Source organism: Vollenhovia emeryi, unplaced genomic scaffold (assembly GCF_000949405.1).
Source record: "Vollenhovia emeryi isolate VEMERY1.0 unplaced genomic scaffold, V.emery_V1.0 DF939132.1, whole genome shotgun sequence".
NCBI classification, from domain to species: Eukaryota; Metazoa; Arthropoda; class Insecta; order Hymenoptera; family Formicidae; genus Vollenhovia; species Vollenhovia emeryi.
Window position 1 is genome coordinate 1,483,773 of NW_011967234.1, and position 19,633 is coordinate 1,503,405.

Consider the following 19,633-nt stretch of genomic DNA (forward strand, 5'->3'; position numbering starts at 1 on the left):
AACATCGGTCGCGTACATAGATGCAAATATATTGCGTGATACCAAGTAAAAGACCGTTTACATTGGAAGTAAGCAGTAAGAAGTAAGAAAACCGTAACCTTTACTTATCAGTGTAAATTTTTTAAAATATTTATAGGACTGGTCGAACTGCGCTCTAATTCGCCGAGAGTAAGCGTCAGAGCTCAAGTAGGAATACGAAATGGAAATAATTCGTTTCTTTATTCCTATAACTCTTACTTCTTACGCCAGGCTTACTTCATCTATTGTAGACGATCCTCAAGAGAACATTATCACTATCACATAATTTGCCCAAAATTCTTCACTCTTAAAACCACACTAAAAATTTATCATGGTAAATCAAGTCCGCGAAAATTATGCTGTCGGTCTCTCACGAACGTACGTATCTATTCTGAATACCGTAGAAATTGTAACCGCGTAAAGGTGCCTTGCACAAACGCGAGGAGCTTTCTTCGTAGCCCTTTTAAGGCTACACCTACGGACCGCAGAGAAGACAAGATGTTCTCCATGCTCTTTCTCTTTTTCCCTCTCCCTCCACACACCGACACCACCACCGGCAATGCATCACGTTCTTTGTGTAATGCTACACCGTACGCGTTTATCCGAGCCTACCCGCACGATAAACATCGCACCGTTATCGATATCTGTCCATATCGATCAAAGGGCTCGGGGATAATAAGGCCGTCCAACAATGTCGTGGGAGGCGGATATCGGGACCATCGAGACAATGTCGCCTCTCCCGATCACAATTGCGACTATCGCTTTCTCGTATTTACGGCACGCGAGACACGCACCTCCGATCGTCCTCACTAAGGTAGACGAATATTTATTGCCGAGGTTTATGAATAGAAGTTCGTTTGCGCAGGTATAGCGCTAGGCCCCATGTTCTCGCCGGATAACGGTATCTCAAATTGAAAACAATAACTGTCCCACAATTATCGTATTGTGTACTACTGTTATTGAAGTTATCGCAGCCTCTTTGCCGTTAAATATTAATAATGCATTAATTGGTAATAGCATATTAAATGGTTACATTTTCTTGCTGGTTAACAGCGTTTTCCATGTGTTCCACGAAAAAAAGGGATATATGGTCAATAGACTTTTCCAAGATTCAACACGTAAAACTATTATATCTTCTCGTCCATTTTGTCTCAAATGTGATAGCAATAGGTTTTCAAGCGGTTGAAGGCGAGCGAGGCGCAAGTCAGGTACTCACCAGACGGAAAATCCTCTTCAGAATCGCGGACGTCGTGAAGATATTCCGTCTGCCACTGATTAAGTTCACCGGATTCCTAGAGGATTTAATTTCCGCGAACGACGCACTTCGTGCGTGCGAGCTTCGTGTCGGTACCACGTACGTGTCCTACGTGTGTCCGAATGTCGGCAGTGCTTCGTAAGCGGCGAAACCCGAGCGCGATGGCCCGTACGGGAAAACGAAACGTCTTTTGTATGCACGACGAAATGTATCAGCGGTATCTGTTCCGCCCATCACCGCGGGCTCGCAGAGGTCCCCATATGGCGCGCCGACTCGCCGACGGCGGACTGTTTGCGCTGTTAATAACGCGCGTTAATCGCTAATTACACAGCGTCTTAATTATCGGCTCGTTGTCCGGGACGGGCGTATAAATAGTCGCCGCGGGAAGCCGGTGGGCGCATTGACGCACGACGGTTCCGTCTATCGACACCGAGACTCCGCGCGTGACCGCGACACTGCCATTGTCAGACCGTTATCGGCGAATATTTTATTAATCACGTCCAAATTTCATAGTTCACGACCAGTCTTGCTAAGAAATCTATTAGCATCTTAATTGCACATTACATAATCGATGTGCGTACTTCGCTCCCTCGGTGCATCTCCTTATCAAACACGTGAACATTGCTTCCCTAATGTAATATGCGACGTTTATGACTTTTACGAGCGTCCGATTAGGAACCGATATTCTAGTAATGACGTTTGGTTCACACAGATTAGGGAAAGATGGTCAAATTCGTATCAGATACCAAATGCGGATAAAAAATTGGACGAGTCGCTCATAAGCAACATTTTAAAGTAATTCATTTAAATTGTGCTCTTTTATATATTTACAACTTTATGCTACATTGTCGATATCGTAAAATCGACGTGTCTTTATGTCGCTTATTAGCGACTCATCAAATTGTTGATCCGCATTTGGTATCCGATCCGAATTTCCTCACCTTATCCTACACGCTACGTAAAATTGAGTAGAAAAATTAAGTAAATCCTCCTTTATTTCAATGTTGCATCGAGCAGAAAAATATACGTTACATTTGTAGATAGGTACGCTTTTTAAAACAATACCTTAAATTATACCAAACTACCACATGACGTCCTCGAATGGAATTGTTATAAAAATAATCATATTTGTATAAGTTTCATATATCTTCGACGTTCCCCGAGGATATCTATCACCTCTAGTATCGATGCCTCTGTAATAACCACTTTTGTAAAATCGACACTTAAACAAGCAAAATGTCCATGTCTATTCACAAATAGTCATCCCCGGTCAGAACAATTGCGAGCCGTTGAAGCTGGGATTGTAAACACGGCTACAGATTGGATAGACGAATGCGGCGCCAACGCGCGCGTAACGCTGACGCAACATGTAAAGGGGGAACAAACGAGATAGATATGTCTCTCGCGCAAAACCCAACAGCGTATCATCTCGAATTTATCGAAAGCATAGACAGATTCTTTTTATTCAAATGGAATTAGAATCGAAATACACGGCTGTAGATGTATATCACGTATGAGCAATTTTAAATGATAGGATACTCAAAGTTAGGGCAAACTAACTAGGACAAGCTAAGTGGGGGGCTTTGCCGTGAGCAACAAAGCAAATTATCCTGAAACAAAATTGTAAAAAGAGTAACTTACGCGTCTCACTTGTCTCAAACTGATATTATGCACTTGCCGTATGTCGCGTAAATCGCCATTAATAAATATCATGAAATAACAACTCGAGCTAAAACGGGAACCGAGAGGAATTCAGGCGACGCTGGAAGGCCGAAACTCAGGAAGGCGAGGAGCCCGTGGACCGGCTCCGGGTGAGCCGATGTGAAGACGAAAATAAAAACCAAAATAAACGAAATCGAAATGAGGAGAACGTGGAAGAGGGCTAAGGGAAGGAGGGAGCGGGCTCGCAAAATCGCCGTGGCCGAGGGCCCCGAGGTGGACGACGCGCAGGGCAATAAATATCGTGCGATTAGATCTCCGATGCCGCCGCTGTTGGGGTTGGTTACGAACGGAGGGAGCAACTATTAATCACTCCATGTTAATCAAGCGGGCTGCTAAGTAGGCCGCGCCGCGGCATTAAAGTGCACTGCCACGCATCGCGTATTGGCGTGCCAATGAGAGAGACGTGCATACGTACGCGTAGTATACAGGCCGGAGGCTGGAGGAGAGGATATACGGAATAGAGGATCTATGGGAATAGAAAAGACACACGGAGAAAAAGGGAGAGAGAGAGAGAGGCTAGATCGCTCGAACCACGTGTGTGGCTAGCCTTCTATTCGACTCCGAAGTCCCTACCCTAAAAGATCTATACCTACCGCAGAGCACGCGCGCGTTTCCTTCTCATTTTTGAGGAATTAATCGGGACTAATTGCCACGTCGGGCGAAAGGGAGCTCGCTGCCGATCCCTTCGCCAGTGAATTATAGCATTCGCAAAAAATAGGTGAATTAAAAGGGATTCGCAGGAACTCATTCTGCGAAATTATGAACCTTGCTCTCTAAAAATGGAAAGTTGATTTCGACACTTTTCCCTGCTCCTTTTTATTTACTCCATTTCGATAACTAAGAAATAAAAGGTATACCTCATTTTCACGAAAATTCACGCTAAGATATTATTTCTCCTACACATATATAGAATTTGGATATATTTACTGAAGTGATCTTCTTGCTAACAATCGATAAAGAAATGACAAAAAACGTGATTTCTTTTAACGAAAAGTTAAGAATTAATTTTGCAGAAATTTTCCATTATTTCTTCCGTTTAATTCATCTACTTTTTCCTAATAATTGTTTCATTCTGCAACTTATTATTGATGCGCATACGAAATCAGATACGAGTCACATAAGCATACGAATGATCTGATTTGCGAGCTGTGTTTCTGATAGATCGCACCTCAAAGACATGTAGAACGACTGATCGAAAGAGGAAACTGGACGTGAGGAAGAAGAAACAGCGAGATGACGCGAGGTCTTTATGGACTTGTTTGTCCCTCTGCGGGTTTTTACGAATTATTTGAAAAGTTCCGTCGAGACGCACCCGAAAAGATCGTTTCGGACAATCACGCAGTAGTTAGATCATGCAATCTTCTCGTTCGCAGTAACCCTACATCGATTACGATCGTAATAATAGAAATTTCTGTCAATACCTCTGAAAAAGTTATCGTTTCAACTTAGCACTTATTAAATATTATCCACTTACATCACGATCGATTATACTGCGTTACTCTTGCGTGAATATCGTTTTGCTCAAAAAGTGACAAACCGATGGTAGAGTCGCATTGTGCACTCACAAGACTCAAGATAATAGCATATCGTTAGCCTGATTACAAAAATGTCACGTACTTTTCGAGAATAATTACGACTCTTACGATAATAGCAATAGTTCCTTTTAAATGCTGATTCGGACAAATTTGCTCCACGCGACGTGTTGTTCCCCACAAGCCCCTCGATTTTCATCCAATTCGTTTTATCCAATTCTTGATTGTCACGCATATCTTTTCTTCCGTTCCAAATAGAATTTATACAAACACCGATCAGTTTCCCGGTTAAACCACCGTTTCTGCTATCCCCCTCCGATCTGATCGACCAGGGTCCGGCGTGGTCCGAAACAAGGCGGGTAGTCGCGCGTGCAGCGGTAATGCACGAGGGCGAGGTGGACGACGTTGTACAAAAGTAAATAAAGTCTCTCAAAAGACTGAGAAAATATGTCGATAAATCTAATGTCTAACTGAGAGATAGGTACGGAGGCCGGGGAAACAGTTGTCTCGAGCGCACGGACGCGCCCAGCGATCGCGGTGGACGATTGTTTCCCATGGCGCCAGTAGCCCGCACCAGAAGTTACTTTCGGATTGTCTCCCGTGAGCCGGGAGCGTGGCGAGAAGGGCGACGATCTTTCCACCTCTGAGAAAGTTTTCGAATTCCTTGTATCCACGACGACCTCTTTTCTCGTCGTCGTCGTCGTCGTACGTCGTCATCGTTCCCCTCTCTCCCTTCCCCCCATCTTTCCTCTTCTCTATTTCCCGACATTGAGGTCCGAGGTGTGCCTGCGTTACGTCTACGAGCGTAACTTGGAACATGATATTGATTTGACTACGATGAAAGCAAACGATTCACGCGCTGTATCTGTTTTATTATTCTCCGTGCAAGCGAATAGTTGAAAAGAAAAAGTAAGTAACTTTTATGATATCATGTCATTGTAGCAACTTGTTTTAATCGGAATCGTTGTGCGCTTTAGTACGGAATTTACATTATTAAATTTCTTATCTTTGCACCGTGTATTAGAAGTGAAATCTGTAATTTCTATTCATTGTTTCACGGCCATAATATTCAAATATACCAAATATATCTGATTTATTCTTCAGTTGTAGTTAGAATTGTTAATAATCTACGAACTACATGTCTCAGAGCTCGCGTTAGTCAGTTATAGCATATCTCGCTCAATTGCTGTCGATTTTAATATTTGCCGAAACTTGCTACTCGTCGTTAGAAGCAGAGCAATGCGTATCTACCAGACAGAAGGGAAGCAGCACACAAAACGTACGCACGTACGCACTTAATTTATGCCCTTCCTATCACCAAGTCTCACTTTTAAGGCCGCCGGGTAAAGCCCCCCCGAGGCTCAAGGCGTTACTCGCGTGTGACGCGTGCAATTTCTCGTGGAATTATTCCATGTACGCCAACGGCAGTTCGTGATATATGGTCGGGCGCGCGAGAGACGTGTCCCTCCTACACGCGTGACCCCTTTGACTCCGGTCCGAATATTGAATCACTTTAATATCTCGGAACGAGATACACGAGATGCACGAGCAGCCATGGCCCGCTCCCATCTTCCAGGCGTGCGTTCAATTACGTTCGCGCCACGCGCGTACCTGTCTACGTAATCTTATAGCAACGACAACGTCGAACTACCAAGCTACTTTACCACCGAGCATCCTCGTAAAACATTCATCGGTCTCTGTGTTAGTAGGAAGTAATTCTCCCCCCGAAAACAGATTTATAGCAATCGGAAAAGAATGGATTGTCTCAAATGTACAGAGGATGCGATAATAAGCTACATCGAAGGAAAAATATCAAACCCTCACGTGACTTAGTATGAAATAAAAATGATACTGTCGTATAAAAAAAGTAAAATTAAATATAATACCTGACACGTTTCCAAATTGGTAGAAATGTCGTACTGCTGTTAACCTGCAATGCAATAATTAACAATTGGAGTTAACTAGCATTAACCGATATTGCTAGAAGCATTTCTCAGAATTGTACTTCCGTCTAGCCCATTTCAGATGACTGCGATTTCTCGAATGTGAATGAATAAAAAAAAACTTTCAATTTTATTTTTTATAATTTATATCTCTTACACCTAAATGCACACATTTAAAAATTGTACACAGAGTTGTCTGTCCGCCCGATTTCCACCTGTTTTGATTTTTAGACAATCACTAATCAGTTTGAATACAATATTTGTCAGTGATTTTAAGTGTGTGCAATTCGTACAATACTAAACGGGAATAGTAAACGCTCAAACTAAAATTTCGTAATAACATCAAGTTATAAGAAACCAAATAATGGCGTACTCACATATTTAATCTATAAATGAAAATATCTGCATAAGAATCGGATGCAGTTCTGTCTTTATATATAACATTTCGTTTTTCCCCGTTAAACAAACATAAACAATTTCTTACATAAATATTATAGTTTCTTATATTTTCGCAATTTCACGGTACCATGTCTAGGAATAATCTTAATAAAATCCTATTGTTATTTAATTAACGTAATTAGCTCTTAGCTGGCACCGTGGGGTATTAAACACCCCAGCCTAGTTCAACTCAAATTTAAGCCTCCTTACAGTACGCAAATTGTACTTGTGGTGCCACGTCTTGTTCCCAGTGTGCCAGCTGAGTTAATAATTTTTTAATTATTAAAATAAAATTATGTGTACATAGTCATAACCCAATGTGTACACAGACATAAACCCAAAAAAAAAATAGACGGATTTTTGGTGTCGTGAAATTTTCGATAAAATCGGTTATTAGGATTGTCTTCAATATATTATAAAATATAAAATTAATGTTTGTGAGAGAGACAGAGGTATGTGCTATTGATATCGATGTAGTAACAGTTCACACGTCATATAATCCAGTCCATTTGCATTTGGGTGTCCAAAAATCATCGTGTAAACTGTTAAGTATCTGTATACACAAAACAGCGACTTGGCGCACGAGATATCTTAGACACTGTGAACCTCTGCTTCAACTGCGACATGTCGAACGGAAAATCTTGCGTCTAAGTACATCGCATCCCTAGCGAGTACATGGTCATTTGACTTGATTAAAGCGTCCTTTCGTTTGTCGTCGCGGTTGCGCGACACTCGTGGTCGTAAGTAGATTCTCCTCGAACGTGTCGATGGTAAAGTCCTGTTCCTTACGCGCTTTGGGCACGATTCTGTTGGCCGGCCCGTTCCGCCTCATACGAATGTTGACGGCGTGCTGTGCGATTCCATTTCTAACCTGCCGTTTCTTTTGCACTTGGAACTGCTTGGTTGATCTGGAAGGCGGAGGTGGTGGTGGTGGTGGTGGTGGTGGTAGCATTTTCCGCGGCGGTAACCGTGCGGTTGGGCCGGTCGGTAATCTCGGTGGACCTGCCATCCTTGGCGGGCCTGGCGGACGCGGCGGAAAACCGGGATGCTGGAAACATCCCGGCCCGGGTGTCGGCGGCATCGCCTGGCGTATCGGCGGTAGCCCATACCTAAACGGCCTGGGCCCATAGGGCGGCGGACTCATCGGCGGAATAGGCGGCATACCGGGCGGTGGCATCGGAACGAATCCCGGCGGCGGACCCGCGAATCTCTGAGGTGCGAACGGCCCACCGTTCGCAAAACCACGTCGCGACATTGCGAATCCTGGCGGCCCCATCGGCCGGCCTAACAGTGTCTTCACCGACGAGCGCATCTTCAACGAAGTCTTTCTAGTTGGGGCGATGACGGCAGAAACGTCCGGCGTCAAAACGACTTGGCTCGTGTCGATCTTCTTACCGCGTTGGACCTGCTGCAACGCGGCGAGATAAATGTCGCGTTCGACGGGATATCCGCGTGCTTCTCCGAAAGCTGAATATAGACAGAGGAGGATCTCAGTTGTCATTGTTCATTAGCTTATCCCCCAGGCCATTTCGCACAGCGTAATAAATTGGCTATGTTTTGCGTGGCGTGCAAACAAAAGAACGATGGCGTGTGACCACGGCCTGCTATGTATACTATTTCGACAAGCGTGTATAAATCAATTTCTGCTCAGAATACGCAAATAATTTGTTCTTCCGTTGATAATAATTCCAAACATTTAGTAAGGATTAGTTATAGAGAAAATGATAGATAAAATTGTAATTCTCTTATTTAGTGTAAGTTTAATAAAAGTAAAATACTCAAGAAAGTGACCGTACTGTGACATAACGAAAGCGTAAGCAAACCTAAAACCTAAAACAACGTACCTTTCAAGGAATCTTCGGTTTCCCAACCTAGCTGTTGAATGAGATATCTATAACAAAGTAACCGCCGTGATTGTTCCAACTAGATCTTCTATTAAACCAGATATCCGAATATTCCATAAATAAACGACAGATATAAGCTACATCTTGGCACGCTATTAGTTACACGAGGCTAAACGAGATATTCGAATAAATAAAGCGAGTATCTGGCGAGTGTTAAAAACATCGGAAAATTCAATAAGGCGATAAGAGCACTCATTTTTAAACTGATTACGAGCGACATGAGATGACGTAATACTGACCTACAAATTAAATAACCAGTACGGTTGACACCGTGTGTGCAATGGACTCCTATAAGTTCACCTGTAACAAAAAATTTACACACCTCACGATACACAATTTAGCGACGCAAGTAGGAACATCAATACGCACGCGGACAATACTCAATGTATTTCGTAATTAAGGTTTACTCTGTCACAGAAAAAGAATGAAACTTAGAAATAGAAATCTCTTTAGGTTGCCAGTAAGAAATAACGATAAGTAGATTTTAGTCGACCTTAACTGGCACGTGTTTAATAAAAGAACATACAAAGCGACCTGTTTCGACCTGAGGGTTTAGGTCCTTTTCAAGCAAGTTCTTAGTAAATAATCCAGCAACTGTAATGTGAAGTCGAAATTATAAAAGTCCGAAGGAAGGGAGTACTAATTATAAAATTTTTCGGCACAAAATTAACGTATGTACGCAGCCTACAGAGGCTAAAACATAACTGATGAAAAACTTAGAAATTTTGAAAAATGTCCGTGCCTCGCACGCTTCCCGCGTCTCCTTTCGCGAGGGAGTTCCGTAAGTAAAACGTAACCAATAGAGTAATTATACGGCGACACAGACGTGTGTGCGTGAGAGTCCGGTCGGCGGGACACGCGATCGGTATCTCGAAAGCACTTTGGTGAACGTCGGACGGTACCGAGGACGCGCAGGAACCGAAGAAATATTCGCTTGCGAAAAGGGCGCACCGCTACGCGCGGCAAGACGTACGATTCCACGGGTCATCAATTCGGCCCGGGGCGTGGGGTCGGCACCTCTTCGGGCCCAGCAAGGGGCTGATTATAATATTATCGCAAATTACCGGCAAAACCTGCGACGAATTCACGACGATTCGTGACTCCGGCCACAGCCGGCCGATCGCGGCTGCGGCTGCGGCGGCATTTTCGCAAGAGCCGCAAAACCTTAATGAGAGTAGTTGACCAGTATAACGATCGAAGCGCGTCTACCGCCTATCTCTCCTCTTCTTGGATTCCGCACGACCGACCTTCTCCCTTGCCACGGTGTCTTCTTGTTTTCAGCGAAGCGCAAACGAGCGGAGGATAAGTACCAAGTACTTTAGAGGCACTTCGTACCTCTTTACCACGGCTTTCAGGGCGAATTAAGTGCCCCATCGCGAGTCATGCGATACACCATTTGACCTCTGTGAGCCGCGCGTGGTCGAACCCAGAATATATCGATATCTCGGACGATACAGCGCGCGTAATGCCCTCCTCTTTTGATAAACGCGATACTGTGCCGTTCGCGCGAAGGGCAATAATGCAAATATATGTAGACGCATGGTGAGGCGATAAGATTTTCCGTGAAAAAATTAGAAGGCGAAACGGTCTAATAAAACTGCTGACCGGGGCTATTTTCGATCTAGCGACCTTCGACATAGCGTCCCGTGGAAAAGTATTGAAATAAACGCGAATGATCAACAACGTGTTAGCAGTATAAAAGCTATTTCTTCGTAAAAGAGTCCTTGGATTATCGTATATGGGGAAATAACAATGTGAAAAATCGTAGAACGTAAATTCCCGACTTGAATGGAACATAAACCGAAGAACTCGTGAACATTTTAAACACGAGAGGCTCGTAGATATTTCTGTAAATTTATTTCATGAACGAAATTTCAATCTTTCTTGAAAATCGATAGAGGGGAAATTTTATAATAGCGTTTCGTTTAAATGTTTTGTAGAATCTAAAATTTGTATAACCGTAGTACATAACGAAAGAGAAAAGGTTTTCTCTCGACTTCTTCATATTTGTGAAACAATCATCGCACTAGCGTTCGCTAGTTTGAGGAAATCGGAGAATAATATACATATTACTACGTGATAACAATTGAAACAACAAATCAGAGAAGAATAATAGATCGCAGATATAATTCGATGTTCATGTACACGTACGCGATTCGCAAGGTATGCTCGTTTCACGTCGGTATCTATCACGAGGTCATCTCAATTTTGCATACGCCAGAAACATTCTTAGCGGACGGGAATCTTCCCAGAACACGTCGGCATCTAATGTGAATCTGGAGCCAGCACCCCCGTGGAGCGGTGGTCTTTATGCTAACAAATAAGCCGATCCTCAAGTAGATTATCGAAGACTTACGATTATTTTCGCGGACATTAATATATGTCATCTTTTCTAACTGCCAAAATAAAATCCCACCTTTATAAGCCGAATAAAATAATGTTGCAAAATTCATCAAAATCTCACGACGCAAGTTATCGGCCATTTATTTGTATCTCAATCGTGTTCATTAGTAAATAGTTATTTCTATCTCGCAAAATTAAATCTTAAGGCAAGAATGCTGTCGTTGAAGAAAAGACAGGCGTGCAAAATTTTGCTTACCGAAGATCTTCGGCATAAGAGGAAGTGAAAACGCAAAACTATTTCTAAAATCGATTGAGAACTCAAGAACTCTTCAGGGGGCTAACAGAACTCTAATTTTTGTTTCATAAATTTTGGAAGTGAGGGGCCAACTTCACAGACATAGTGAAATTCACGGATTCGCACTTGAATAATGAGTACGTATGTACACGTTCGTAAATCGGTATAAAATTACAACGGTCGGGGGCTATTACGGAAGTCTTTCCGAGCGCCCTGCTGCTTGGCAGCCGAAATCAAACGCTGCTCGACGGGAGTTGAGGCATGACGATAATAATGTTTGCTGGTTCGAAAATGGGCCTTGTATATTCAGCAATATCATTAATTAGGGATGAGCCCGTGATCAATTCAAAGTATCGACTTCACACTGATGCAATTATTTGCAAACGTACAGTTACTTCAAATTTATACTATAACATAAAAAGATGGTCGAGAAATGTTTTAAATATATTATTCAGGATATTACCAAGGAAGAAAGTTCGCCAGTTATTCGCTTAGAAGATTGTAAAGCTATGTAGTTAACGAGGTCAAGTAACATGTCAGTTTCCAAAAGGATGAAACTTAAATATAATTACCATACGTCGCGAAAGAGAGAGACAGACTTCGAACAGTGCCTCGCTTTATTACAAGTTTCTTTCGCGTGCAAGAAGATTGAGTCCTGCTTACGAAGATAAATTCGAAATTCAGGCGGGCCGCGTAAAAACGCGATGTAAGAACGTTTCGCTAAATAACTCTTGGAGCGAAGCAGAAATTCGTAATGAACTTCGGTCCGTCACGTTTCAAACCGCGCGAAGCGAAGCGCAGCGAAGCGACGGAGGGGGTCGGTTGCGGTACAACCTCGTGCATACTGATGGACGAGGGTGGGCGGTCGCATGCAAATATTGTTTTCGCTCGTGCCCCCGAGATATCGCCGACGAAGGAATAAAAGGCGGGCGGCGCACCCGGAATTGCACATGCCACTCCCCGTACGGCGCAAAGGTTGGTTTTCGGGCTACTGGAGTAGTCGCGAGGTATGACCCGAAGGCGACGTGGTAAATGTGGCGATATGATATACACGCGAGAGGTACGTCAGTTCAAATAGCCTCTGGTGGACGGAAGATCCTTGCTCGTCTCGCGCCGGGTACGCGGCAGAGATCCTAAGGGCGCGAGAGCCCCTGCCTTACGCGTAAGAACCGCCGAAACGAGGAAGGACGTTAACGTCCGGCGCATATAAACATGAAAATACCGCCGGCTTGTTAGAGAGGGTCTTTCCCAGCTGCCGATTACTGCCACCTTAAATCAATCGAACGGACCAGGTATACCGGAGCGTGTCGCCAAGTGCTCGGTGAACGAAGGCTTTTGTGACATGCCTGAACGAAACTGAAAATTAATTCGGGTTCGCACGGAAGGGATATAAATATTCCGCCTGGCGCTTTCGAGGTGCAACAATTTACATTCCGTCGTCAGAAATAATTAGAGTCGAGACAATTCCCTCGATAGAAATTTAGATGTGGAAACTTAAAAGAGGAAAAAAAATCGACACGCGATTACGAGCCGCAAACCTGACTTCTTAATGCATTAGAGATTTAATAATTGATTTAATGAATGACGAAATACACACTTGTGTACGAGAGCATTTCTACGCGATCGACCGACGTCTCGATATTAGGCATCGGGTGGTATTGATAAATGCTAAGTGGTGGCCAATGGATGGGCAACTAAGCGGCTCCCTTTGCCTCGGAATGCGTCTCGACTCGTTCCTCGATGGACCGTTCCACCTCTCAAGTTCGAGCTAGTTGATTCATAAGTTTCCAACGTATACACGAATCCGAGTGCTGTAAATCGTGATAACGTAACCGAGCGCGTTCGTGCAATTTCGACCGCCGAAATCCGAGACGGTTACGTTAGTTTCACGTCTTGCAAACTTCCCGAGGAATCTTGCAAATTCCAAGATTTTCGAAAGTTTCGGATTTTGTGTAAGTTTAAAACAGTCCTCTCTGTTGGATACATTTAAAAATTCCATCGTCCGAAGATCGCTGTCTTGAAAACGTGTACCCCGACGACAATAGGTCCTAGAGATACCCGGAGATTTAAGACACCTCGAAATAAACCGGAGATCAAAACTCGATTCTTATATTGTAGTGTACATGTACACCGCCGAGTCCCGACGCAGTCTCATAGATTTGACTGGCCGTTTGGTATGAGAAAAAATGGAGGTACAGAAACGCGAGAAAGGGAGAGAAGAGAGGAAAAGGAAGAAAGCGACGACGCGGACGAAGAAAAAGAAACGAGAGTAGGGGAAGAAGAAGAAACGCTCAGGGGAACTTCTTCTCTACTGCTTGATAAACGGCGGCAGATAATTAACAACGCCCCGGTATATACTTCGCGCGTGGGCGATCCTTCGCTTCTCGAACTCCGGTCAAATCCGTTTCCAATCGTCGTCGTCGTCGTTGTCTTTGTCGAATTCTCCTACATTCGAAACACAGAAGCCGGATCGTACAATCGCGCGAGTAAAACAACCACCGACTATTCTACATTCATTCTCGCAGCGTACAACACGATCGAGCCGTAATCGAGAGAGTAAATTAGAAAGGGATGCTGCGTCCGTACAGTCGTGATCAGCAGTTTCGTTCAAGCGGGGTTTCCTGCGAGATTTTTCTCGCCAGAAACACGAGTATACGTCAGTGCTCGGCGTTTCTTTCATTTTTTTTCCCCCTTTACGATTGTCGACGCAAAGTTTCTTAAGAGCCGTTTCCTACTGTTGTCGAACCTGATGCATTTTAGTTGGCGCCGATCAGACATGAGTCTTGCAACTTTCATCAAACATCTCAGCGACTACTCGCGATCAATGCAAAGCGTTACATATTTGTCCAAGATTGGTGGTAGATGCAATAAAGTTACTTCGATTTCTGAATCGAAGAACTTTGTTTGAAGTATATTGGAAGTAATGCAAACTCACCTTCGCCGCATGTCGACGTGAAATCATCCATCACTTTAAAGAATCTGCAAGGAAAGAGAGCAAAATTTTTATTTTTGGCAACATTAGCGATTGCAATCTAGTTTGACTTTATCTTCCGAAAAGGTACAATTTACTTTTCGGCAATCAATCTAAACGCATATAAAGTTTCACATGACCGGAGCCAGCTAAAAAATAATTTATTTAGCGAGCATTAACATTTTTACTATCTAATTACTTATGCGAATTACATCTAGTTAGTTATCTCAGCTAAATAATGTAATTAATATCTCAAGTGCGATATTATAAGCATATAATAACTGCGCCGCCTTTAAAAGGGCAGCAGCCTCTTCCGTCCTTCATGCGCTGACCATAATTTTGCGAAGCAGCCAGCGCGACGGCGATCGAATTTCCGCGGAGTCGATGAAAAAAGTAATCGGTTAAATAAATATTCAGGTACCGGTAACCGGTCGAGCAAACCGGCAGTGTAATAGCTATGTAATAGGCATGCAGAACCCGAGCGGCAAACGAAGGAGTATGGTAATGAGACTTAAGAGCCGGAATGCTGTACGTCCTGAGTTACGGACGGGTGCAGCGAGTAAGAGTCCTTTACGCGTCACGCAGAGGCGCTAAGAAGTTAAATCGATTCCGAATTATGTCATGAAAACACGTCGCAACGGGGCTCACGTGTATTCCGACGTGGAGTAATAATAGCTGCAGCGCCGGCGATTTTTCAGCAGGCAACACATTTCCCCTTTTGTCTCCTATAAACTTTACCGTGAACTTACTGGCGGCTTCTTTGTGATCTATGGGATGGAAGGCAGGAGAAATGGAGAAACGAGAAAGAGATTTCTGAAACTTCGCAGATTCGGGGATAGGGTGGCGCTTATATAATAATTTACGGGGGTGCAGTCATGCATCACGGTTCCCCTTCACCGGCGTCGCCGAGGGCGGAGAAGGAAAAGAATTCGGTAACGAATTAAGCCTACTTCGATTGCCCGATAAATTATAAAAGGCCGTTCGCGTGTCTCTCTCTCTCTCTCTCTTAGAGAATTTCTTACAAAATATTCTGTATGCGCTGAACAAAGCGAAATGTTCCAATGAATAATTAATGCCAACGTAAAACTGATTTCTCTCGCGTAAATTTATAATATTTCACGTCAGCATTACAATATTTTGATCTCAACATACAATAACTATAGTATAACATCAAGAATTATTTGACGCCAGCAAATGACTAACAATGATCAAGCTTCTAATCGAAAGAAAATTTATTGCGAAAAATATTACCTCAGCCAGGGTTTGAACCTAGACCTCCTCTAGGCGGGCGTCTATCTAATATTTTTCGCAAAAAATTTTCTGTGTTAAAAACACATCGCCAGTCATAGTCGCTTAGAAGCTCGATCATTGCTAATTATAGTATACTATTATGTGATATAATTGATTTCCATTAGAAAATCAATCTCCCGCCCAAACTTTACATCCCAAGATCAATTAATAATTTGAAATACAGAGATCTCGTGCTGAGATAAGTTGAAGATTTAGTTTCCAAGGAAATGAGAATAGTGGTGACAAGCATGAAATCGTTTGAATCCCCTTCACGGATACCCAGATAGATTCGGTTCCCCGAAAAGTTACTACGCTCGTTATTGTATTGGGGATTAGGTGGCCCAATTGTGGCGGTCTATAGAGGCTTAATAGGACCGTTTTAGTGCCTTTGGTCCCTTTCACCTCCGAAACGGACTCCCTACAGCACCGATTAGGCTAACGCGATTATAAGCACTAGCTCATTCACGGCTTGCCGACTGGCTTCAACCACCGTTCGATATCGGTAGGTTATAAGGTGAGAGATATTTATAAGCCCGCGGGGCTTGTTAACTCATAATGACTCTCGAAATAGGTGCATCTCGCCCGGGATTGTACTCCAATAGAATCGAATCGTAAACATCATCGTTATTCTTAGGGGCGTCAACTACGTCAATGCGTCTCCACAAGTTGAGCAACCTAGTGAAGAATTTATCGTACGTCATAATTAGCGACGCGACAAATTTACGCGACGCTCCGTGGCTCACGGCGTATCGTCTGTGCAAGGTCAGCGCGAGGAGCGAGATAAATCTCCCGTTGTACGTATCGGTAGCGGAATAACGCGCAACGTCAACTGTCATTCGCTCCCACGGTCGCGCATTTATAATACTTGAAATATTCGTGGCGCGTCTTCCTCGTTTCAAGAGCGTGACAGTACAATCACGGAGAGATGCATCTATCACGGGGGAGAGGGAGGAGAATGTGTGGGCACGGCCTTCCACGGGATGAAATATCGAAAGATAGCTGCCGAGGCTCCGCGTGCCGCATCGCGGCGCGGCGCCGCCGAAACGTGAAAAATGACGAGCGTTAAATTAATTTGACTTTCGGATTTGAATTACAGATTCGAGGCGGACGCGGAGAGGTGTCGTTGTACATGGCGCTTCGCACTCTGCCCGGTACAAGAGCTCCCCTCGAAGAACCCAATATCGAGAACCAGCTCCATCATCATCATCATCGGCGTCATCAGCACGATGGCCATTTCCGACGCCCGTCCCCGGCGGAAAATCGAAATCAAAAGCTGACCCGCTCCGCGAGACGAGCGGCCATCAATATTTATAAAACCAGTCATCTATCAGTGGATGAATTCCATCTTAGGAATATTTCATACCGCGTTGGCCGCTATGAATGCATAGATTTCACCGCGTATCGAGTGTTTACCTTTTTATTCAATATAGCCAAGTGTCATTTATCTCACGCGTCCCGAGACTGATCGACCAGGTTACTGGCAAATAGCTAAGGAGCAGCTGGCATAATTTCGCGCGTTTTTAATTTGTCGTCTCGATCGTTTTCGCACCCAAGGAACAAATTTCCGGATTTAATGCTGTTACACTTTAAGGTATCAGAAATAGGGTCGACATAGCGCCAATCATATTTATTATAGCGAAAGAAATATTTTAATCTTAAATAAAAAATTCTAAAATCTAGAATAAAATGATAATACGTGTCGTGTTTTGTCAAATATCGTGGTGCCAAGATGAAGGAAAAATACCCCTGTGAAGTTAGCCCCCCCCCCCATTTAAAAAAATTCATTTTAACGTCTTTAATGGGCAGAACTATTTCTTAAACTCATCAAGAACTCTGGAATTATTGTAAATCTATAGGGAACTCGTAAAAAAATTAAAATTTAAAATAATGGGGGGCTATCTTCACAGGGGTAGGGAAAATTTATTCTAAACGGAAGAATATATAAACTTGCATTTATATAAGTTACTTTTGTCTCAATATAGTAAGTCAATCGTTTTTAATTCGATAGAGGAGAATGATAATTATTGATTTTATTTTGATATTGTCTTATTTTTATACTAAATGAGGTTTTGAGAAATATAGATGCGTCAAGAATATTTTTTGTCTCGGTAACAGAAATCTTTTCTGAGGGTGCGATCTTTAAAAATTAATCTAGGACGTATCATTCTAGTATTCGTGTAATTACATAATATACATATAAAACTGGTATTATCAAAAATTATCTTTAATATTTCAACTATAGTAAATATATTGTCACACAAATTATATCGTTTAATTCAGTTGTATTAGCGACATTGCTATTACAAAAATTTATCTTCACACGTTGGTCTTTTTCCACGATTATTTCTGAAATAGTTTCACTTTAAATAACGTTATACGTGAGATTCGGAGAAGTTATTATTGCGAATACCACACGGTTTTCACAACCAAGGTGTTAATGGAACGCGCTCTCGCAATCTTCTCGGATCTAAGCGATATCGTCGCTAATTGACTATCGAGGACCTATCGAGATGGCTTTACCGATAACTCCAGTTTGTTACGCGTAAACCGTAAGAATCACACGGAGAAGTTCGGTCGGAATAAGGAGGCACGCCTGTGAAACCGCGAAACGACGTTTATGGCAACGCGATTGTCGGTCGTAAGTGGCGTTCATTTGAATATCACACGGTGTGTGGTCCTTCGCACGCGCCCACCGTACTACGTGCTCGCGCCCATTTGCGTGCGTACGTGTAACTTTACCGGGAGATCACACGACCGGTCTATGTTCATCCCGTGAAGACGGCGCGGTTGCGTAATCGCGCGTTATCTAAAAGCTCTATCGTCGCCCGGAAGAACAGCGCGCCGCTATTTAAATCTAATGAATATCAAGTTACGATTTTGCCGTCCGACAAAACGGTGACAAATAAATACATCGCGACACTCGGATTATCAGACGCACAGACACAACGTGTCTGGTTATCCGCGGGACAACGTTAGGCTTTCGAGGTCCGTTAAGTGAATAATTTTTTGTACCAGCGGATTCCAATTGACTAACGTAAACGGCAGTCGAAATGTAAAGGAGAAAACGTAAAAGAGAATTATTGCGTTCGATTGAGACGGAGATTCGTCTGGTCCAACAGTGTTAAATGGCATTATACCTCGAGCGATTCATAAGTCACTTGCGTCAACGTGATCGAAATCTTATTTAAGTGTGCATATATTTAAAAAATTTGCTAATCTTTTTGGCCGAGATTAAGTTTCTTATTTAAGTTCTTTTTTTATGATAATGAATAAAAGGTTTAAATTTGTCTTGTTATTGTATATTTGTGTACATTAATGTCAAAATCCAAGTTTATGTACAATCAAGTCTCCATTTATAAAGACATGCATACAAATTCTGTGCCGTGAAGGATGACGAGAGAAGCAGTCGATAGTTGTTGATCGATCAACGCTATGTAAGCCTATAATTTTGACGTAATCTTCAAAATTTGTAGTGATTTTCCGAACATTATCAAAATTATAAAAAAGATATTTGTTCTGTAAAATCAACAATTATGTGTACTTGCAATTGCGATTCAGATAGCAGGGAAGAATATCACACTCCAATTTCGGATTTTGACATGTATGTAACCTATGTAAAATTTGCTGCATTTAACAAAATGTATAACACCACTATTATTCAACGCACTCTCGTCAATGTATAATAATTTCTAAAATGAGCAACACATTATTTTCACAATCGGACTAAAATATTATCTCAATTTTGAAAAAATACTATAAACGATGTAAACTTCACTTAGAGAATCTCCAGAAGATTGGCGTACATCGACACGATACATGGAAGACTTTTCTCCAGAAATTGCCGCTACTCCAAGAAGAATCGTACAAGATTATCAACGTAATTCTCGAGCCCGTGACATTTCTCCAGAAATTGCCGCTACTT

General features: G+C 42.8%; 2 protein-coding genes across 2 annotated transcripts in view; both read right to left on the reverse strand.

The window, feature by feature from the left end:
• Positions 1-1,615, reverse strand: part of LOC105568015 (fibroblast growth factor 18-like) — a 130,125-nt gene extending 128,510 nt beyond the window's left edge. The window contains exon 1 of the mRNA XM_012023357.1: positions 1,235-1,615. The gene's annotated coding sequence lies outside the window, so the exon portion shown is untranslated. The remainder of the gene's footprint in view (positions 1-1,234) is intronic.
• A 639-nt stretch (positions 1,616-2,254) lies between these two features.
• The window catches only part of LOC105568017 (RNA/RNP complex-1-interacting phosphatase), a 45,695-nt gene continuing 28,316 nt past the window's right edge, over positions 2,255-19,633 (reverse strand). Inside the window, exons 6-9 of the mRNA XM_012023358.1 lie at positions 14,386-14,429; positions 9,052-9,112; positions 8,753-8,799; positions 2,255-8,375 (exon numbers count right to left, since the gene is read on the reverse strand). Coding sequence (XP_011878748.1) covers positions 7,588-8,375; positions 8,753-8,799; positions 9,052-9,112; positions 14,386-14,429 — 940 coding nt within the window. The 3' untranslated portion in view covers positions 2,255-7,587. The remainder of the gene's footprint in view (positions 8,376-8,752; positions 8,800-9,051; positions 9,113-14,385; positions 14,430-19,633) is intronic.